The sequence below is a fragment of the Pygoscelis adeliae genome, unplaced genomic scaffold (assembly GCF_000699105.1).
Source record: "Pygoscelis adeliae isolate BGI_AS28 unplaced genomic scaffold, ASM69910v1 Scaffold62, whole genome shotgun sequence".
Classification (NCBI taxonomy): domain Eukaryota; kingdom Metazoa; phylum Chordata; class Aves; order Sphenisciformes; family Spheniscidae; genus Pygoscelis; species Pygoscelis adeliae.
The window spans coordinates 3,858,292-3,880,851 of record NW_008824401.1 but is presented as its reverse complement, the minus strand read 5'-3'; the positions used below and the strand labels follow the sequence as shown (position 1 = coordinate 3,880,851).

Sequence of the window (22,560 nt, the reverse complement as noted above, 5' to 3'; positions counted from 1 at the left end):
GAAGTCTAAAAAAATACTATAAGTTGAACTTGCTGTGCTGTATTTTACCTAGGCTCAAAGAATTGTTTACTTGGATTATTTGGAAAAGATGATAAGCATTTGTTAAACGTAGAAGTGGTTAAAGGTATCTCTCATTTAAGATTAAAATTACTTTAATTTTGCTAATTTACTTCCAAAGGAATTAAGGTAAGATGTGTCAGTTCTGAATAAAGATGGCTGCATAGGTATTTAATGCTAAATCTTCAGTCTGGATTAATTTAAACGTTAGTATTTATTTACACAGTCTGAAATATGAGGTGATGGCTTACTAGACTGGATTCAGTCCTCTTATGCCACTATGTGGAGGTAATGGAAGAAAGTATTTTTCATTTGGACAGATGACTCAGTGTTTCAAAACTTATGCAGCGCTGTGTTCTTCTCAGTAATGTTTTGATGGAGACTTGCTAGACTGCTGCAGAACAGAGGGTCGTGGTGCCTGTCTCTAAGCTTTCAAGTAGATTGGCTCTGTTGAAATGTTTCCTGAATCTTGAGTCTAGCTAGTGAAGCCCCTGGCTGTACAGCTGGAAAGCCAGAGGTCTCTCACTAGTAAGTGAAGAACTTAGAGTATTCTGAAATTTTTACTTTTTCCAAGTCAGAATGAAATACGACCAAAAAGCCGCCAAACCTACTGGAATTCTTTGTGAAAGGGAATAATTTTCTGATCTAGGTACTGGATGAATGAGAATTTTAAATGTTCTCTTAACGTGGATTTCTGTATAAATGCTTCTTACTGAGTTACTGAAGTTCAGCGACCCTGTGGTGAGATTTATGGTTTCCTAGAAGTGTATTTTATTGTATTTTTTTGCATATATTGGAATGAAAAGCTGAACTTCAAAAGGATTTCCAACTATGATTAGGAATCCTTTAAATATTAAACGTATTTAAACCCTTTCTTTTAAAAATATCTTTTCCTGTGTTCAGAAGCATAAAGGAAGATACAGCTGGTCCAGAGAATGCATCTAATCCACAGAATTTGTCAATACAAGAAAATTCTACTGAAAACTGTAATTCATCTAAAATAACTTTTGGGAATCATCCATGTGGTAAACCTTTTTCATAATTTCCAAAAATTTTAAAACTTCAATTAAAGTTAGGTGCTTAAATGTCAACCTAAAAGTCATTTTACCAAATGCAGACTTCTCTGAGTATACAGAATAGCACCATATAGCTAATTTTTACAATAAGCCACAAATACCTTATAGTTAGCAGCCTGGAGATGCTGGGAAAGTAAGCCATATTAATATAGCTGTATTACTATTTCAGAAATATTCTGGCCTTGAGAGACTCAGAATTGTTTGGCTCTGAATGGAATGTGTGAGCAGGAAATCTCTCCTGTAGAGAGGACAAGCGTTTTGCTGTCAAAGGCCATAGGGCTTAAGGAAGCTGAAATCTGTTGAAATATGACGTGAATAACAGCATCATTTTCTGGGAGGTTTATTTTTTTTCCGAGATTCAGGGTGGTAGAAAATGGCACTTTTTTTTTTTTTAATCTAATGCTCAAGGACATGATATTCAGTCAGTAGAGGCTTAAAATTAAGCCTGGCTTAGAAGGGGGACAGAGGATGATCTGGCAGCAGTCGGCACATGAGTTTGGAGCAATGCAAGCGGAGTGATTAAAAAGTTGCAGCAGACAAAAGTCAGATAAGATCCTGGAGTGCTTATCATAGAAAGCTTTTTTCCCTGGTGTAGTAGAGTGACTGTAATGCCATGTTTCAAGCTGTGATGGTAACATCAACATTAGTTGTTTCATCCCTGAAACTCTTAGTTTCTAAAATGACATGTTTTGGGTTTCAAATAAATAATGTCTTGAAACTGGAAAAACCTTTACCTGACCTGGAAAACTATGCATTTTTGGTGTTGGGTTTTGGTTTTTTTTTAATTTCCTTATACCAACTATAATACTCTCTTTAGTTAAGATTTTCAGTTGAATTACTAATTTTATGAAATCTTTCCAAATAGGAAGTACCCAACGTAAATGCCAAATATAGTCTTGCAGTGGTAATTTGACTGCTAGCAAGTTAGTTTTATGATGGTATTTATGTTAGTATTATGATGGTATGGGGTATTCTGGAAGTATCTGGTTTCTATAGTACAGATAAGTATAAAATACCTTTCTGGATTTCTTATTTTTAGACGGTGTACCTCAAACTAAGGAAGCAGAAGACTCTACCCTGTATCAGCGTAAATGGTACAAAAATTCAGAGTGATTTGTTCACTTGCTTTTTTTATGTGAACTGCCAAACAGGAAAATCATCCTTACTGAGATTATCTGTTTTGTGAGTAAATAGGTATAATACAGGTAGAAGTATTCTGTTACATGACTGTTGAGCTTGAGAGATTACTGTTGCTGTTAAATATATATGTATACACACACATCATCTTGTGAATCCCTTAAGTAGTGTAAATGGCTCTTTTGCTTACTCCTGGAAGCTGAATTTATCTGTTGAAATTACGTAATCTTTGATTAGACACCGTAGTACTAGGAAGTGAATGTGAACAAACATTTTTTCAGCTCAGTCCATGGGTATAAAATACCAGCTATACCTTGCACTTGTCTGGATCATGTTTTAACCAAAGACTGTCCTATTTGAGGTCTAAATTGTAACTCCTACCCTTCTGTCTCTGCATATTTAATGAGATGAATCAGTTTTGAGTCTCTCCCCTTAGTGTGATTCTGTTGTTGGGGGCCGGGGGGGGGCGGGGAGGACAAATTCGGTTGATAAATAATTTGAGAAGTATGCAGTAGAAATGAATACTAGGCTTGTTCGTGATTATGAGTATGCTGAGGGATATATTAGGTGTGGTTTGTGGTAAAGTTGGCAGCTAGTGGATCCTGAGAAGTTTTTAAATTTCTTAACGTACTTTGGGACTAGGCAGTGCTTTCCTTTGGTGGCTTATTCTTTCTCTTCTACCTGTTAATGCTAGTGACTAACATTTTCTTATGCAAGTACCAGAAGTATTTTGTATTTTAGCCTATTGGAAAAGTTCTTGGTAGGGTGACTGAATCCACATGTATCTCCTTCTGCAGCTTGGCTAGCACAGTTTAAGATCATCTTTATGTAATACATGTTGAAGTATGGCTTAGCAGTTACATTAATGAGGGTTTGGATATGACTGAGGGTATGATAAGGGAAGTAACCTGAATGAACGGATGTTGCAGTCTGCTAATAGGCTTTATCTTTCACTGGTTAAAACCTTTCACCATTTGGGGGAAGTTTGAGGCATAACAGCTGTTGAATAAGCAGTTGAAAACCTTGATGAGAAATGTGTATTTGTGTCTATGGTAAGTTGAAAAGTTTACTTTGTCTTTCAGAGGTTGGTCTTGCTACTGTTACCTTTTCCTTTGTCATTTCAAGATTAGACTATGATAGCATCCTTAAATGAGGCAGTAAGTTTGATTCCTTTGGATATCAAAGTTAATGGAGTGTGTCTCCCCACTTGAGCTAGTAGATGTTCTCCTGAAAAGACTGAGATTGCAGTGCCTTTGTAGCAAGCTTGGCTGACATCCTGTCACATGCTTTCCTGACACTGCTATTCAGTGTCAAATTGTTATGGTTGAGTACACCTACAGATGCTGAAACTCAGCTGGTTGTTTGTAACCTAATGGGAAAATTCTGGCTGTATGTGAGACAGCTTGTTGTTGTTGTTTTCTACTTCGGAAAAAATCCAATTACACTTTTTCTTTATTTTAGCTTTTATCCAGAAATAAAATGGTTTCAAAATGAAGAGACTGTTACAGTGAAGGTAAAAATAGCAAGTTTAGCTGACTGTAAATGTGAGTTCTCTAAAGAGAAGGTGGTTTTCAGGTAGGTTTAAGAAATTTCAGTATAACAAACACAACGTTTGACTGTCAGCTTGCATTTAGTTTTTTTAAACTTTTTTGTGATGTAGTGCTTGTTCAGGAGACAAACTTTATTTGGCTGACATGGAGCTGCATCAATATATACTTGCAGAAGAGTCTACGTGTGTGACTAAGGATAAAGAGGCTATTATTGTTCTTGCGAAAGAGAAAAAAGGAGCATGGTGCAAGTTACTGAAGAACAAGGTGAAGTGGAAATTAATTTGAGAATTATGGAATGTTCTGAACATACTGTGCGTCAGTGCAGATATTTCAAACAATGTTTTTGTCAACAGAATCCTCATGTGTCTTTTGATTTTGAACACTGGGAAGATTTTGAAGATAAAAGCCCTTTTCCAGTTGGTAAGGAATGAACGAGTTGGTGTTCATAATGCATAAAATGACTAGCATCCTCATTTTTGCATAGGCTTTATCTGAAAAACTCATTTATTTCAGATATGTGACACTTAGCTGGCTTGATCAAATGCTCTGAAAACAGATGAGAGGAGCTCTAATAGCAAACTGTAGGCAGCAGGGTATTTTTCTATCGGAACAGCACAGACAAAAAGCAGTTTGAAGTAGTTTTTAGTGTTTTTGTCTAGTTTGTAGTCTAAAGCGTGTTTTGTTGTTTTGGTTTTTGTTTTGTTTTAATACTACTACACATTTGTTCTGAAGCTCTTGGTTTTTGTTACTTTATAAATGTTACACTTTTTTAATTACTTCTAGGTACAAAAAAATTGTATTGCACTGCTGCAGTAACTGAAGAATTGGTTCACTCCTCAGAAGACAGTGGAACAGAAAGTGATGAGTAATTTGGAGACAGATCTTTTTCCTCTGATAAGAATTATGCTTCAAAATAGTGTCTCTTGCATGAGTATTTCCACTGAAATTGATAAAACTAAAGACGTAGGTTGCAGAACTGTCCTTAATTTTAGGAGGAAAATAGTGAACAAAGTCCTTACCTTTGGGTGCTGAGAATCTGAAGAAATACTCCATAGAAGAACATTATGTATGTTTTTCCAGTGCTTTCACTTTAAAATTGTTGGCTTTAATGATGATGTGCACATATGTACATATGCCATCCAAACAGTAAAATCTAAAGATTAAACTTGGGTTGTGAAGCAGTTGAATTTATTAGTAATTACAGAGCTTCTAGTTTACTTATCTGAGTAAATTTGCTGTGTTAACAATAGTTAGTAATTTTTGAAGTTTCACAAATGATGATGATCTGTCAATTTTCTACCATATCCCTTATATTCATACAGTATCAGTTTGTTGGCAGTTGTCACATTGTCAGTTCTGTATCAAGAAATGATGCCTTAACTCAATGGCAATTTTTGTTACTTGATTGGAAATATGTTGACTTGATATGAAATATTGTACAGCGCAGCTCACTGTAGTAACTAACTGCTGTACAGCTTTTGTGGAACAAGCACTGTGATAGTAGATTCAGTATTTGTTTTCAGTTTGACATTTTCTCTTCACAAATGCTCTTATTTCATTCCCTTTCATTTATCTAAAACTTTCTTCTCCTTTGCAAATGAACAATAAAATCTTGTCAGTTTAGCCCTAAGGCTTTGCCTTTTAATATACTATCTTTCAGTAAATAATTTTTCACTGTTACATTTTTGCACATCCAGAACATCTTGCAGTGAAGTAATAATGTAAAAGATATTTATAATAAATGAATCTGGTATAGATCTCTTTGCATCTGTAGATTTTAAAGTGCACTAGTTTCCCCAACATAGCTATATGGTGATTTAGAATAGAGGCTTAACTTCACAGATTTATTTAAAGAAGCCTAAAATTTTGTTGTATTTTTGACTAGGAAGAATATACTTGCATGTTGGGGATTATTCTCTCAAGAAACATTGGGATGCCTTTACTTCAAGAATGGGAGAAGGACTGTTAATATGTCTACACTGACAGCTACAGTTTTTCTAGTATTAGCATATAATAAAGCTGCTTCTTTCTGAATATTTAAGAATATTGATGATGCCAGTGGAAAACTGCCATATGACAGAAACAGTTATAATTGTTAATGTATGGTTAAAAAAACTAGTGCTGCTGAGAACCTGACTACAGCTGAGCTTAATTATAACATTCATCTGAGTACAGGTACTTGCAAAGCTGTAATTGTTGTAAAAGTACTTAAGGAAATAACTAATGTAACTGTATTTTGGTCTTGCTCTGCATTGTGATGCAAACAGAAGACTGTCAGATCACTTAATTGAAAAAAAGAGTGATGGGGCAGGATGTTTTCCTTTATGTGTTTTGTTGTTCTTTGACTTGTCTGATATCTGAATATAATGTAAGGTGATTTTTCTGCTGGTAGATAAGTCTAGTGGGTTATTTAATAGACATAAATTAACTGTAATTTTTGTTTGAAAAGTAAGACACCTTATATGAGGTAGAAGCAAAAGCTGGTTTTAGCCATACATTCTTAGCAGCTGCCAAGAGCCAGTTTTTAAAAAAACAGTGTAAAAAATGTAGCAGTACCTTCCAAGAATATTCTCTTGGCCTCAAGCAATTTTTGATCAGGGTCTTCATGAGGAAGAGGTTTTCTGTGGAGTTCTTACTTGAATTAGTTCAGTTGCATTTTGGAACCTACGTCAACTCCTAATGTTTCTCCTGCACTAAGGAAGTCAGTAGTCAAACAACACATTTTGTGAGGATTTTTTTAAATTATTATTTTTCCCCCCGTGTTTTGAAGCCATCCCTGCTCTATCTGCTTGACAACCTGTACCCTCAAGATTTAATAGGAACAAATAGCTTGTTTTTCCCATTTTCTTCAGAGTCAGTTAAGACTCTGCCTATGGACCTCCGTCATCATTTTTCCCCCCGTCCCCCAATCAGGTATCTCTATTTCAGCCTTCAGAATTGTAGTAGATAGTCATTCCTTATACAAAAGTATTCTATTCCTTTGGTCTTTCCGTGAACCTTATAGTTCTTCTGTTTGAAGTGATGTTTTTACCAACTGGGGTAGGGGAACAGCAGTTGTAATAGCGTGACTGGGACAAAACACTGTGGCAAGTAGGCACTCTATATGTAATGACATAATTACAATTTTGTTTTGCTCTCCATTGCCTTCCTTAGTCATTCTTAACCTTTTTGCTTGCTTTACCCTGATTGCACATGGAGCTGATATTTTCATGGATCTGACTATAATCACAAAATCTTCAAATTAATTAGAACCCATCATTTTTCTATGTACCTTTGGGATTGCTTTTCTATGTAGGTAGACGCAAAACGAAATATGTAGGAACTCAAGTTTTATTTTTTTCTTTGTAGCTGCAGGATGATAGAAATAGCTTCTTTAGTTGAATTTGCTAGGCTAGAGTTAGTATGAACTTACAATCTTAAGCCAGTTGCTTAATATTACTGTGTTACATATTTAGGATGAATGTGCTTAAGAATTGTTGAGAGGACTTGTGCTTTCAGTATAAACAGCCTTTCTCAAATTAATCACTTTAAAATACTGACAAGTGACTTGATAAAATTCCTCCCTTTATCCACTTGCACTGAGGGAATATAGTAATAAAGAATGTTACAGACAATCCTTAAGTTTCTTGGGCAGGGAAAGTAAAAGCTGCTTACATCTGTATGTTAATGTAGTGGCTATTTTTTTTATATTTTATTTTCATCAGCTACCAAATGGAATGTATCTAGTAGGATGATGAATTTACCTCTGTAAAGTCACATTCATGCTGAGGATAATTTCTGTGGCATTTACTCACTGTGCTATAACTTGAATGGTGTTGGAGAAAACGCAGATACCTGAGAAATTAAACTTTGATTATCATGTTTTAATTAAAAAAAAAAAAAAATCAGCCTCTTCCTGTCAACTGTGCTTTCCACTTTTACTTGATTCCCACTTCTTCAGTCTTTAATTTTTTGATAGCTAGTGTTTCGTCTGAGAAGCTGAGGATGGAGTTAGACTGGTTTTACGTTATTTCTGTCCTTTCTGTGTGGCCTGCTGAATTTGGTGCTGTAAACGATAGCTGCTTCGTTCTTTCAGCAGTGTGATCAAAAGCATCTTGACAGTGTTGCTGGTAAGTTTTGCCGTCTTCATAATTGAAAAGTTCCTCTTGTTTATTTTGAGTAATTTTAATGCAGAAAACAAGATACCATAACATATTAGCAAACAATAATAACAGCTCTGCTGGACAGTGTACTCTGGCTTAGAAATCTTTTATTCTTATATATTTAACATTTTTCAAGTACTAAAGTGTTGCAAAAATAATACACCAGTACGAACATAACAATTTAGGAAGTATAAATATGTGCCAAACTAAATTGCATCTCCTTCAACCAGTATAGCACTTAAAAACAACCTGGTACATATAAAATATTTTATTCAGTAACTTCCTCTGCTGGAACAACTTCCAAAAGCATCTGAAGGTGCATAGTGATGGGCTCTGAGGAAAAAAAGTTATTGTTAGTGGCTTTATGAAAGAACAGTATTTCTATTCAGACTTACACTATTTTCCTAAGTGAGAAAATTATCCTTGTGAGTAGTTCTCTGTCTTTTCTGTATCCACATCTCAAACTTAAAAAAGGAGTGGGGAATAAAAACAATCTTAAGATCCAAGCTACAACGTGCCAGGGTTTCTAAACTTGCTCTTAGTAGAGTACAATGCTTCTAATTGCATAACTACATAATATTTAATAATCCCAGGGCAGGAGAGACATGATGGGTTTTTTTAATGTCTGTAGAAGCACTAATTCTGTCCATTCTGTTCTCTTCAGCCGATTCCATTTTCCCTTTTAGAAGTATCTGTGTATCCTGTTTTCCCTGATACAGTTGCAAAGAGTTTCTTTTGAGACACTATGCAAAATCATCTTATAAATGGTCATACTGGGTTCTCGCAGCTTTCACTTTACTCAGCAGCACTGTGATTAATTTTAGTCTTAATGCTGTTTCTTTAGTAAGTATAGCAAAATTGATAAGCTAAAAGCAGAGTATTTTGTAGCATAAGAAAGTATGTCTGCTATGTTTTGAAATATGAACAATCGAAAAAACAACTTTCCAGATAGAAATATTTCTGTTAATTTTAAAAGTCAGTTTCTTCATACTACTACAGTGATGTATTGCCTTTTTGTGAATTAAGTTTTGTTTTTCCTGAAGTCAGACATCACTTTTTTTCACAGGAAGGAGTAAAATACAGTATTTAGTAAAGCTCACTATATGCTCCTCACTGTATGTCTGGAAAATTGCCTCCCTTCACACCTTGCTCATGTGATTTAGATGGGATGGACCATGTAATGAGCTTCATTACGATAATTACTTTAATCTAAAGCTTAGCAATGTTCTGTTGAATTTGGAGCTGGCTGGCTGAGGTATACTTACTTGATATTTTTTGGGGCCAGCTGAATTTAAAATGAACAAAAAGTATATAAACTATAAGTCCACTAAGTATAAATAAAACACAGTACAAATAGGCCAATTCAGGTGCACTGATGATTGGTGCCAATACCAGTAAAATGGAGACTAACGTCACTATGACTGGAATGATGATGGGTATCTGCAAGATACAAAGCACAAAATTACTTGTTCATTCTTTTGCTGTTCTTACAGAAGTTGCATATATGAAAGAAAACGGCATAAAGCAATGAAAATATTATTTCCTTTTAAAATTTCTGGAATTAGATGGGGCAATTGAAAGAGTAGCAAGAATGACCAAGATCTTTTTGTCTATATTGCAAATTGCAGTGTAAAAATTTGCATTTTAATGAATCTGGGACGTGACTCCAGTGCAATGACACTACGGTCTTATTTCAGGTACTCTTGTCAGTGGTGGTCTGCTGACTGCAGTTCCTCATCTCTGAAAATCTGGCTTGTGCCTGTGGTCTGTGCAAGTGAAAATAAACATTGTGTAATCTTTCCCCAGTCCTTATGAGCTTTGTCCTCCTGCAAAACTGGAACAAAGAGAAGAACTACAAATAAATGGCTAGGTTTCAGGTAAGGAGGAAAAAAATCCCAAACAAACAAGGAGGAGTCTGCCTGAGGATGTTGTTTAAATATCCAAATATTTAGGACGAGTTCATGTTTCAGTATTTATGGGAGTGGAGGAAAAGCCATACTGAATGCTGAACTTACCCTGATTGGTCTCCTGAGTTCCTTTCTTGTAAACCTCATAACAATGAGTGCAAGTATGGTTAAACCATAAAATATCCAGACTGCGAAACTAAAATAATTTATGAGTGTGTCAATGTCACCAGGGATAATATAAATAATAGCAATGGCTCCCTAAAAATGAAAATAAAAATTAGTATAGTCTGTTACAAAAGAAGACTGAATTTTACTTCCATGTCAGTATGGGTGTATGTTACGGTGTTCCAGGGTGTGATCTGTGAATGCTTAAATGTTTGGGTATAAATGTATTGCAGCACCTTTAAAGATAGTATCCACATCCTGCCAACATATTTATTTTTGTGTGCAATCTTAACTCCCTTTTAAGTCAAAAGACTTGGAATTTGTATGCGTTAATCTGTTTTGTTGTTGACGGTGTGTCTTGGAGGAAGTGAAGATACTAAATATATTTTTAGGTTATTAAAGTTACTGGAAGTTGACAGAGCTATTGAATTTTGACTTTATCTTGTTTTACCTTGAAGATAAGATAAATGTGTAAAACATAAAAATAACAAGATAGTCTAGATTTATTTTAAAATGTATTACTGAATAGAATTGTTTTTAGTGAGATGAAATGCATTCTTACAGGGAGGAAATAGGGTAGTGATAGCTTTCAGGCATCCTGTGAAGTAAAGGATTTGCCTAAAACTAATCATTCATTTAACTTTTAAATTTTTTTCTTATGCTGTGGATACTTAAAAACATTTTGCTTTTAAAATCCAGTTCTGGAATGAAAGTGTTCAAATTGAGAAATTGGGTTTTATATAGTCTTTCTTCCTAATGTGTATTTAGCAATTTTCTTGTCTAGATAGTCAAAGATATCTGTCAAGATTCCTGGTAAGAAATCATGAAAGCACGTATTACTGGAGAATTTTTGTTGATAGTTTTTCTGTACTTAAAATATATACTTACGTAAAATATGATAGCAGGTGCTGGTGTTAAACGCTTAACACTAATGTAAGACAGCACCTTTAGCATGTGCCCTTCACGGCCTGCAACATAAACAAGTCTGACAAAACAAAAACAAGGCAATCTAGTTAGTGTGGCACCTAGACTTTTAATTAATGCACTTAGCATTATTTAAAAAAAAAAGAGTACCATTCATTTTCACGTTTGTTTTACTGTGTGGCTACATCTGACTATAATTGCATCAGTATTTCCTTTGATACGCGGTGGCATTTAAGGAATATTGTAGTAGACTGAAATAAGGGAAGTAACCAGTATTAAAGCACTGAACTTGAAACTAACTCTGAACCAGTATTAACATAGTGAACTTGAAACTAATTTCAGAATCATCAACTATTTTGGAAAAAAAGCTAGCTACTGCATCTCTCTTAATTAAATACTTCATTTTTAATTTGCTTCATATTAAAAAGCTACGCTGACAGCCTTCTGTAAAAAAAAAAAAATGGTTTTTACAGCCCTATCATATTCAGATGGATTTGAAATTTTAAATATTTTTAAATAGTAAATGGAAGCGACGAACAACTGATAGAAAGGAATAGGTTCTCTTTCCAATTCTTATCTTTATCATTACTGGTGTAGTCATGTTCTACTGGTAACTCTTTTTTAACTGTTTAATTCTTAGCTTTAAACTTGATGAGAAGTAAAAAAAAAAAAAACAAACCTTTTGTGCTATACTTGCTTTGAATTAAGAATAAGAGACCTTATTTTCTAATTTTTCAAACCTGCACAGCCACTACTTCTTTTTGAAAGTTAAACAATATAGCTAGATTTGCAGGTACTTTTTAATTACATTTTGTACATTTGGATTAGAAGAATCTCTATCGTTACGTGTGTAGGCACATAAATGTATATATAAATTTTTCCATCCTTTAAAAGTTTTCATTTTAAGATATTTAGAATGGGAGCTTACCTGCCTGCAGTAAAACAGGTCCCATTGGCAGATCCAATTGTAGAAAAGGCCACAAAGAGAGGAACTATCCAAGAGGCTGGATAAAGGACTCTATCTCCAAAAGTCTGGAATATGGGATTAAAATGAACAGTTTTTGTCATTTTAACTACCATTTGGTATACTCAGTAATGTTGGAGCCTCTTTAAAAGTACGGTAAATGGGTATCTAAGGTATGTTACCAATAAAAACATATGTTGTATATTTTGTGTAGTTATTAAAGAATGCTTTGCCAAATGAAGACCTAGATTAATTCATGAGCCACTCTTTACAGGGTGGAATATTGTTGTTGTGGTGGTTGAGATGCAACATCTGTAGGAAACACTGGGAGACATGTAAAAAATACTCAGAAATTAAATTCTATTAAAGACACCTGGTTTGGGGATGGGTCTGCAAAACAAAAAGAAAGATAGCATTGTAGCAGAGAGCCACGCATACACAAGCTGGTTTCAGCCTATATAGAAGGAGGAGCACTAGTAGCGATGACATGACAACCTAGGCCTTATGGGTGAACAAGTGAAGAACAAGCTTGCTAAGGTCTTTCACTACGCTTCAGTTTTCACCTGTGCCATGGTATGTTAGTTGTTACTGCAGGATGGATTAGATCTAATGTAGGTACGTTGATCTACTGTAAATGAATTTGAATTAAAACTTTTTTGACAGGTAGGTTTTGGGTTTTTAGTTGGGGTGTGGTTAACTCTTTTTAGTAAGTGAAGCATAAAGAGTTCTGGTTTTGCGCGAGTATAACATCAGTGTTGTTTCTTTGTCCAGTAGTAGGACACTCATCAATGATAAGCAAGAAGTCTACTTACAGGTGTGTAGACCCCTTTATACAGTGCTCTCCTTTTGCTGTTTGCTGTGCTGCCTTTGTACTACTCAGTGGCAGTTTTGAGATTTTGGTGTTAATTTAGTCTGAGTTTAGTGCTAGCTGATGTGTTGTTCACAGATTGTAAGTTTAGTGGTATACTGAAGAGGACAAGTTCTTAAACAAGATATAACTTGATACACATTGCTGTACCTTTTGGTGCAAACGATGCTGAAATGCACCGAAGTTCTACTTTTTAAAAGACACTATTTTTTAACATTTTTAAGTGTTTCTGTGTTAGTGGTGTTCTTCACTGTGCTACACTGCATTTTGCATGCATGTATGTCACATACTGTTTGTTTTCCCCAAAAACTAACATTAGGAAAAATAACTGTTGAGAGGTCATGCAGCAATTTGAGAGACAAATGTCCCACAGAAGATTTACTGAGTGGAACTGAAGGGGCAGATGTGTTTGTTAAGATTTTTAGAAATGTATACAATCTTTAATTTTGTCTGTAATAGTATGTCTTGCAATAATGTAAAAAGGGTATTTCTTAGCTTTGTGAAGGAAAAAAAGCAAGAATAAGGAGGAAGTGAATTATGGACTACTTGGTGTTGTCTCCAGAATGACAATCTTTGATCTACTGTCATTTTGCATGTGCTTGTTTCTCAGAAATACTGGAAATGCTGAAAAGGGCAAAGCAGCGGTCAGATGGTATTTTTCCTTCCATCTTTTTGGTGCTTATGGAAAACAGTCAACCTCTGAGCTGCAGTGTTTACAAAATGTTAGCTGAAGACTGCATTACTTCCGCTTGCGGTTTTTTTTTTTTTCTTCTCTTGGGATATGACAGAAGTAATGTTTAAATTAAGCACTACTGAAATTTTAGATTAAGAAATGACAGTAGTTAATGGGGAAAAAGGTGACACTGACAGCTGAGACAGAAATTAATTATATCTTAAGAAAAATTACAAGTTCCTTTTTGCTCTCGACTCTAATGCACACAGCCCTTTTCAGATGCTCTATTACAAAATAAAGTGGCTTACCACAGCAACTGCCTGGGACTGCAGGAGTTCTGTTGAAGTCATTACGGTGAAATATGAAATGTTCATCAGAACGTAACAAACTGTAACCAAGGGGATTCCAATAATTATAGATAGTGGTAGATTTCTAAAGAATGCAAAAGTAAGACTCCATCAGCATTGCTATATCACTGGTAGAGTTGTCATAGTAAACTGTGGACTCTTACTTTTCCCCATATGCTCTTTAGGTGTATTTACACTTCTTTATTGTAGAGCCATGGAAATCAGGGTTTTAAAAAAGGAAAAATACAACTTTACGCAAATTTATGAAGCATGTAATAGATGCTAATTAGTTCTGTCTGTTAGTGCTCAAACCTTGAATAACCATTGCTTTTAAAACCAAACCAAAATACATGCCTGCTTCTACAAAAATATTAAGTGTTTGCTTTCTGTCGTTAGAAACACTGCTTTCCTACATAGTTTTACCTGTAAGGATTTTTAAGTTCTTCTGTGATATAATTGAGTTGATTCCTGGAAGGAAAAACATTCATACAATGTTATTAGCAGTCAGGTGTTGATATACTAATACATTACGGAGTCAGGTGTTATTTCTTGTATTACTGTTTTTTTACCTTTTCAGTAAAAAAAATAAATAAAAGAAATTACAGTGCAACCAATCTTTTAAGTGGTAAAACTGCAGGACAAAAAACTATGTGAGGTTCTTATCCAAATGTCAGCCTCTTGATTCACCGTCTTTTCCTCTGTTGTCTTTTTCCTCCTCACAGTTTTAGAAATATCTCTTGAGATTTTGAAATGAGATTGTTTTAGTTCTTGGATAAAATATCCCAGAATAACAGAACAAAAATTTGGCAGACATTTATATCACATTTACAAGATTGCCTTTGAATGTCAAGCTTTGCAATATCTGAGTCTTTTCAAATAAAAGCACAAGCATACCCATTGCAAGGGCTGAAGTAAGTCTACTAATGTTTCACAATTGTTCTGTAAGTCATATTGTCTAGAAAACTGGCATGAAAACCTTTTTAAGGACTACACCTATCAGAATTATAATTTCCAAATACTCATTTTTGTTAGAGCACGTAGACCGGATTGAAGCAAGATTTTTACTCATCCACTTCTGAAAATGTGAGGAGAAGTTGGTATTTACAGTTCAACAGGCTAATTTTCAAACGTCGGTGCCAGGTGGTTACATATTGAAACAATTATTTAGGCACCAGCTTCCCTGCCCCTTAAAAAATCTAGGTGAATGTCTGAATTAGCAGACGTACATGCCTGAGTTGAGACACACAAGCTTGGAAATAGAACCTGAAAGAGTAATCCATTTAAAAATAAATTCAGCTTTAAGCATCTAAATGGGATTTGCTTTGTTGTAAGTTAATACTTATATTCTTAATTCCTCCCAAAATACGGATCTATATGCAAACTTCTACAGTTTGAACATTGAAGAATAGCATTAATGGATCAGACCTTGATAATAAATTTGTGCCAACAGAGCCCTAGACCAACTGACATTCCCTTTAGTTTCAGGAAATGAAACGTGTAAACTATTTTCTGGACTGTGGCAGAGATTAAGTTAAATATTCGTGCCAGTAAATAAGTTTATTCTTATGAAAATAATTCTAGAAAGCACTCTTTTGAGTATTAAGTATAAATGCTGTATGTAGAACATAAATGCAAACCTAAATCCATCTATATCTGTGACTGTTTTCAAACGTAAGTGGCTTCTTAAATCTAACATGGTAGATAATAATGGATAAACAGATGTGGAGATTTAAAATCGAAAGCTGCTCAGGGAAGACAACTTCAATAATTTTACAATAATTCCAAATGAAACCGAATAAGAAAAAAATTTGAAAGTTGAACCTTACGAATTCTGACAATTTTTTGTTGTTGTTGTTTTAATGTCCTCCTGTACTAATCAAGCGCCACTACATTTCACAAGAAATGGACTTTGATGGGGTAACCTGTAGGGGCTCTGGGAAAGCTATTTTGCCTAACATAATGGAATTAAACTGTGTTATATTCTCCTCATTACCACAGTATCTTCTGTGGTAAAAGCACCTTCAGCAGCAAAGCAGCAGCCCTTTCAGGATCTAGTATAGTTTCTTCCCTAATAAACAGCAAGTTGAGGGTTTGGGAGTTTTGTTTTTCATTTGGTTTTGTTTTTTAACCAAACTGAGGTTCTTTTTCCAGATTTGAGAGATTCTTAATAACAAGTCAGACTTTTTCGGATTACACTTTTGAGTTCTACAGGGAGAGAGTAAACCAGTTAAAGGTTGTTAAGCTGTAACCGTTAACACTAGTAAAGATACCTTACCATCCATCATATGCCCAGAGTCCATTATAAAATGCCAAACCGATAGAACTAACAGAAATTTTACTGTCCTTGAAAGAATCTTTAAAGTTTTCAGTTTTTCCTGCAAATAAGACGTAGATTACTGATCAGTGTTGAAATTAATTCCTTTAATCCCCACCAGATGAAGAAACATTCCAGTATCTGTTTCGTGTTTTGAAACATCTCACTGTTAATAAAAATTTGTATTAATTGATTTTAATTGATCTGTAGTGTTGCATTTCCCACCCACCCCCCCTTCTCTGAAAAAAAAATACCATAGTTCCCAAGAGATCTGGAACTAAAACACTGAATAAAGGGAGCCTCATTGTTGTGCCACTTCTGTCAGTGGGAAACTTTTTAATGGTCATAGCAGAAGCTAAAATAATTTTTGCAAGTAAAATGTATTTAATTACCTTGTGCAAGGAGAACAATTCCACTTACAATAATGATTGTGACAATGATCATTTTAGCAGCTGTGAGAAAATTCTGGAGATAGCTTCCCAGCTTCACACTCAGTGAATTCACTATTGTAATTATCACTAAAAGAAAGAAATTGATGAATTTCGGCATTAAATTTGTCAGACTTGAAAGAAAACTTGCCTCTTAAAACCTTCCCCCCCCTTATTTACTGCACTGCTTTTTCCTCCCACTGTTTGTCTTGATTATTGATAGTTTTTTAACATACTATATTTGGATAACTTCTAAAATAGTGAGGAAAAACAGTTTTATGAATTAGATTTTGATAGTACCTTTAACAAAAAAAAAAGTTGCACAGCATTCTGATAAATATAGAAATAATATCTCCACACTTAATTTTTCTTCCTTTCCTGCTAGAGCTAAGCTATTCATTCCACATTCATCTATCTTAGTAAAGAGTAAAAGAAACTTAGACTAGGAACAAACTATTTTTAAACCTATCCTTTTATATGTTGTTGAATTAGTTATTGTGGGAAGGACTTGCTGTACTGTCTTCTAAAGTTTTCTGTTGCTTTCAGTTTAGAGTCACTTCCTGATGTCTTCATGAAGATTAACCTACTGAAGTCTTACTGTGCTGAAACGCATTCATCGATGGGGCTGAATGGAAATCACTATGCAGTTACGGATCTCATCTCTTTCTTAAAGTATGAATCTTACCAATGGCAGCTGCTGCAAGACACTTGATGACAACTTGGGGTGGATCGCAACCTGGATAAAAAGGAGCTGATGCATATTCAGCAAAGCTGAGGCAAATGATTGCAAATGAACTGGGTTTTGTGACGAGTAAGCTTGTCCAAGAAAACAAAAATGCTGGAATTGGGCCAAATGCTTCCATAAGGTAAGGATATTCTCCCCCAGATTTTGTGATCATTGTACCAAGCTCAGCAAAACAGAGTGCCCCTGAATAACAAGAAAAGCACTTATTATTGGTTATTTAGTTCATGCACTTCTTAAACTATGGCTGGCTAGAACAGATTATAACTTTTTTTATAGGTAGCAAAGTTAAGGAAATGGCTATATACAATGCATCATTACTTTTTTTCATGTTTCAGTGCATTTTACTGCATATGCGAAATAAAATTTTAATTACTTGTGAGCAAATGGAAAAAAACACACTAAAACTATTAAGGTACAGTCCAGAGTTTACTGCTATTTGTGTTTAAGACTTCAGCAAATAAAGTACGTTCTGATTTCATATTAGATTTCTTTTTAAGAAACCAACGCTATAAGAAGCATCTAAGTGATAACTGCACTGACTGACCTACCTTTTGGAAACTTGGAAAAAAAACAGACTTGCTGCACAATTTTGAAGTAACATGTCTACTAAGCTCAGCTTTCAAGTACAGTGATACTTCCTAGATTTATTGCTGTATCTGGCATTTTGCTTAAAGGTTTTTTGTGTATGCTGTGTACCTGACGCAATGCCCAAAGAATTCCTTTTTGTTTTACTTCTTGAAATATTTTGAGGTGTTTAGTGCTAAATTTTCAGATGATAGAATATTAGATTTACACAATTACACAAGTAGAAAAATAGCAGAAATACCTAGCTCACTGCCAGTAAATTTCACGTTTTGCCTGTGATTTAGGTAGAAAAGTATTCTCTGTATTACAGTTAGTGGATGAAGGAAGCCAAACTAAAACTTGCTTTCAAAATTACCTAAAAATGTGCTTTGCAATTTTATCTTTTAATTTATCTTTTATAAATGGCACATATTTTAAATGTTGCCTGAATGGTGCTACACTTATCAGGGTCTGATTGGTTTCGGTCTAGGTGCCATTAGCGAATTTGTGAAATGAGAGTAGCATGCAGAAAGAGTAGATACAAAGATTTAAGCAAAGACTCAAAATTCTTTGACTCGTTTACCTAATGTTGCAAGAATTCCACAGGCTGCCCAGATGGTTAAACAGGGACCCACAGCTCCAACATTGGCAAGTACTGATTTTGGAGAAACAAAGATACCTGAGCCAATGATTGTACCAACAATCATACAGATTCCACTGATGAGGCCCACCTTGAAGTAAAAGGAGACTTTTTGGTAAAGTAATTTCTAATAATGCAATAATTACTTTTTGGTTTAATATAGTTTAGTAATTGTCATTACAGATTTATTTTTTTCAGCTTTCAACATACAGCTTTTACTAAGTAATATATATTAAACTATGTGAAGTTTTTCTTTTCTTTCCAAGATGCATACGCACCCTGTGGCATACTCCTGCCGTTTCCAAAAGTACAGTTATTTGGACTTCACCTGCCTGTGTATTTGCTTTATTAAACCATCCTTTGGATTACGTAGGTCTCAGATCTAACCTTGTACAGGTGAACATCCCCTTTCCACTCTTAGATTAAACTCCGAAATTCTTTTATGAGCACTTGAGGAATCCTGAATTTTCTAAGCTTCAAAGATTTGCTCTCTTGGATGGAGTCTATTTGTTTTTAAGTAGTTGTTTTCCTCTCCTTGCTTCAGGTATTTGTGCACAGGAATTATCCTGATACTGCTAGGTGGTGAAAAGATCATGTTCTCCTGACTTTGTAGTGACCTACATGTTACATGAAACTACTAAAACTTGAGGCGTCTCCTAAAAAACAGTGGCATGGGCTACTTAAATTTTCTTGTTAGTTATGGCTAGTCTAGTAACATCAATATTTTGCCAGTCTTGGCACCAAACTAAAACCACATAGAGAATTTTTTTCCAGGTTACTTAAATTTAAAAAGGAATTCCACTCCCTCCTGAGAGGAAGTGGCACATCTGTTTTCTAAAGCAGCCGTAATTTTCTGGAGGAGACAAATTTTCACTTGTCTTTCTGTACCAGTGACTATTTTACGACCATAAACACTAACAAACTTTAAGAAGCAATGAGCTGAACAGCTCACAAGAAACAGTAAAGTTTATGAAGTGTCTCACTTGATCAACTTTGAAGTTATCAGATAGAAAAATAATTCAAAGACTTAAACACAATTAAAAAGCAAGAATACGTATTTTTTTTATAGCAGAGCTATTTAACTAGTAATTAGCAGTTTCCTAAAATGTAAACCAACCACACCATCAAGATATTAGTACATCACTGCTAAATTGGGACACAGTTGCAGTTCTTGTACCATGATGCATGTACACAGATACACCCACACACACACTGTCTCCCTCTGCCAGACTCTCACACGCACGCAAACTGAACTGGGAAAAGAAAAAGTTTTGCCTGCTTTTGTAGGTTCATCGTTTGGGGTTCATGACTCTGAATGGATTGTCCATCCTCTTTTCCGTTGTCCTCTCCTTTTCTTTTCCTCAAGCTTTCTTCACCCATTTGGTTTACTTGTTGAAATCTCTAAGGAAATAAAAAGAAAATGTCAGTCTAGCATATTAATGTTCGCTTGAGTTTTGCTGAGATGTATGGTCCAAAATAGCGTAGCTAAATATTCTCAGAAAACATAAACACACACACTTGCTCACAGGCAAAGGACTTCCATCTAACTACCTGCTTGGAGATTAAATCGAGGAGGTGTTATAGCTGCTTCACCTCACCCATCTGACTTGCTGTGGATTTTCCTCATTACCCGCCTGGCAGTGAATGTCTTTCTGTCTTCCGTCTCGGGTTACATTCGGTTGAGAGGATCTCCTCGCTGGAACAATCTCGGTTTTATAGCTAGTCCCTCCTTTGAATTCCTCCGGAGGTCCAGACAGATTTAATCTTTCTGCCAAAAGCTAGTCAGTTTTCTTATCTAGGAGACCTTCTTTCTGATCTTCGTTAAATTAGGCCTTGTCTCAATTCCTTGGAGGTTCAAGTATCTCCTAAACCAAGTGTTGTCTCCTCTAATTGTCTAATTAGCAGCTCGTTGCCTCAAAGAGTCACCAGTCTTCTCCCTCCGTGTTGCCTCAGGGTGAATGTCTTCTACTGAACGTTTTGTTCTGTTCAGAATTAGAATGTGAACAGTTTGTTTTCTAATTTAAACTTAGACTTGTGATTTTTTTGGTGAGGATCTTGCTTGTTTCCCGTCGTATTGGAATAAAATACAATCTGAGATAGTGAAGGAAATTGATCAAGTTAGGACCTGGTTCTTAAAAGCTGATTCAGTCAGAAGTCTTTTCTATCCTCAGGCCCTACAGCTATAATTACTAGAATCTGAATGTTGAAGATCATTTTGCAGTTTTACAGGCAGTAATTCAGGAATGCGTCATGTTTAGGCAACTTAGGTAGTATCCAGTAATTCTTGGCTACAAAAGTTGTAGTATTTTAAATTGACAGAACAGCTGTCTCAGCACTACTGGTCTTCAGAAATATTTGGGCTATAAAGACATGCGGTTTATGCTTTGAATTAAAGATTTTTAAAAGAAATCATCGTGAATCTAACTTTTAAGATTCAACCTACAATAGAAAATTGCCCACGTAAGGAATGCAGGGCTTGGGTCACTGAATTTTATTACAGCTTTGCACCCAACTTCTCTCTCTAAAGTCTTGTGTTCAGAATGTTTTAATCATCGTCTTTCAGCAATTCATACTTTCACTTACCTTATTTATTTATATTTGTTTGGTGTTAATCAGGCTCCAGGAATCTTTGTATAGTGTATTTCTTTATTTCTCCCGTTAGATTTACCAGCCAGTTAGACAGCAAGACATGTCCATGTCTGAAACCAGAATACGCAGAAGCAGCAGCAGCTTAAGTACAGAGGTTATAAAAGGTAATCATTAAACCCATTCTCAGCCAAGAAGCTTTGAGATAGGAACCACAGGTAAACCAATAGTCCAATTAGTTTATCTTTAAAAAAAAAAAGTCTTTGTTCCATTTGTGAGAATGTTTGTCCAGTACCTAAGTAGTATATTACATAGTGAGAGTGAACCATAATTTGAAGAGTCTATTTTGATGTTTTTATATCAAGCACTTTCTAATTTAGAAATACTTTGGAAAGATAACCGTGAAGTAATTTTCGTGTTATGGGTGCATTGAAAACATCTGTCCAGATGTTAGCTGCATCCTATAAAAATAGTTGATGTTTTTATCTTGAGAAGGTAGGGAAGTGTGAGCAGAAATCTTTCCTTTGTTTTTCATTAACCTGAAGGCAGCTGAGTGGGCAGCTTATGCTCCCTTCACTTGCAATTCCAATTAATTTTTCATTTTTGTAAATGTTTAAAAATCTTGCTTTAGTGAAAATGCTATTCTCTATTTCTATACGGTTGTATATCCAGGAAAAAGGTATTGTTATCCTGAATGCTGAAATAAGGTAGCTTCTTTTGTTCCTGGTAATCATCCCTAAAATACTTGCAAAAAACCCCTTAATCATGTTTCACTTCATTGTTTTTGGCAAGGCAGTTGTACAGCTCCTTTCCTGTATGACATCCAAACCAGTAAGTCCTGATGAACCGGATCTAACTTCAGCTGACTTTTTTCAGTATACACCTACTGCTAAAAGATGTACTGGTATTAGTCACTGATGTTAAGATTTGCTATCTTGTTAAGATAATGCCTCATGAACAATAGTAGTACAGGACTGGAAATAAGACCAAATCGTAGTAAGACCTAAGTATCAACAAAACGGTATCCTGGCATGATTTGTCCGTTGTTTTTCTTTTTTTTTTTTTTTTTAAACCTTCTGTTTAAGCATGTAGGCTTGATCATCAGGAATTCCTGTCTCTTGTAATGTTGATGTAAATCTGTGACTAAAAATGGACTCTTAAGAAAATGTGAAACAGACTTACATCAGTTTGTATTTGCCGTGTTTTGTGATGGTTGAGCCAGACTCTGTGATGTGAATGTCTGTCTTCGAGACTGAGATTGCAAAGTAATGTCAGTACTGAAAACAAACTTAAAGCTGTATTTCTTTTTTTTTTTTTTACTCACTGTCTTACTCTTTCCTCTCTTTGTTTTTCTTGTTTAATTCTCACAGAAACAGGGTTAAGCTTCAAGAGAAGCTCTTCCATCTTAACTAACCTCTTGTTTGAAAATTACCATCTGAACAATGGTTGGGCAAAAGTTCTTTTTTTCCCCCC

The 22,560-nt window shown here is 35.1% G+C and overlaps 2 protein-coding genes across 2 annotated transcripts in view; one reads left to right on the top strand and one right to left on the bottom strand.

Annotated features, from left to right (window-relative positions):
• LOC103913735 (putative ATP-dependent RNA helicase TDRD12) overlaps positions 1–4,689 on the top strand; it is a 34,141-nt gene extending 29,452 nt beyond the window's left edge. Inside the window, exons 23-28 of the mRNA XM_009320275.1 lie at positions 961–1,082; positions 2,173–2,227; positions 3,732–3,845; positions 3,931–4,084; positions 4,174–4,240; positions 4,604–4,689. Coding sequence (XP_009318550.1) covers positions 961–1,082; positions 2,173–2,227; positions 3,732–3,845; positions 3,931–4,084; positions 4,174–4,240; positions 4,604–4,689 — 598 coding nt within the window. The remainder of the gene's footprint in view (positions 1–960; positions 1,083–2,172; positions 2,228–3,731; positions 3,846–3,930; positions 4,085–4,173; positions 4,241–4,603) is intronic.
• A 3,526-nt stretch (positions 4,690–8,215) lies between these two features.
• On the bottom strand, positions 8,216–21,201 carry SLC7A9 (solute carrier family 7 (amino acid transporter light chain, bo,+ system), member 9). The gene is made up of 13 exons (XM_009320274.1): positions 21,085–21,201; positions 19,777–19,902; positions 18,445–18,592; positions 17,238–17,480; positions 16,517–16,642; positions 16,086–16,185; positions 14,234–14,278; positions 13,772–13,895; positions 11,887–11,990; positions 10,923–11,019; positions 9,978–10,127; positions 9,228–9,402; positions 8,216–8,295 (listed from the first exon to the last, which is right to left on the bottom strand). Exons 2-13 carry the CDS (start codon positions 19,879–19,881, stop codon positions 8,231–8,233), a joined length of 1,482 nt encoding a protein of 493 aa, XP_009318549.1. The 5' UTR covers positions 19,882–19,902; positions 21,085–21,201; the 3' UTR covers positions 8,216–8,230.
• Positions 21,202–22,560: the final 1,359 nt, after the last annotated feature.

What these genes read in the sequence shown, in the direction of transcription:
- SLC7A9 (XM_009320274.1), bottom strand. Translation starts at nt 19,881, where the DNA reads ATGGGTGAAGAAAGCTTGAGGAAAAGAAAAGGAGAGGACAACGGAAAA. An exon ending in AATTGTTCTCCTTGCACAAG is followed by an intron (nt 16,186 to 16,516) that starts GTAATTAAATAC and finishes TCTTATTTGCAG; the next exon opens with GAAAAACTGAAAACTTTAAA. An exon ending in AGTCCCAGGCAGTTGCTGTG is followed by an intron (nt 11,991 to 13,771) that starts GTAAGCCACTTT and finishes CCCATATTCCAG; the next exon opens with ACTTTTGGAGATAGAGTCCT.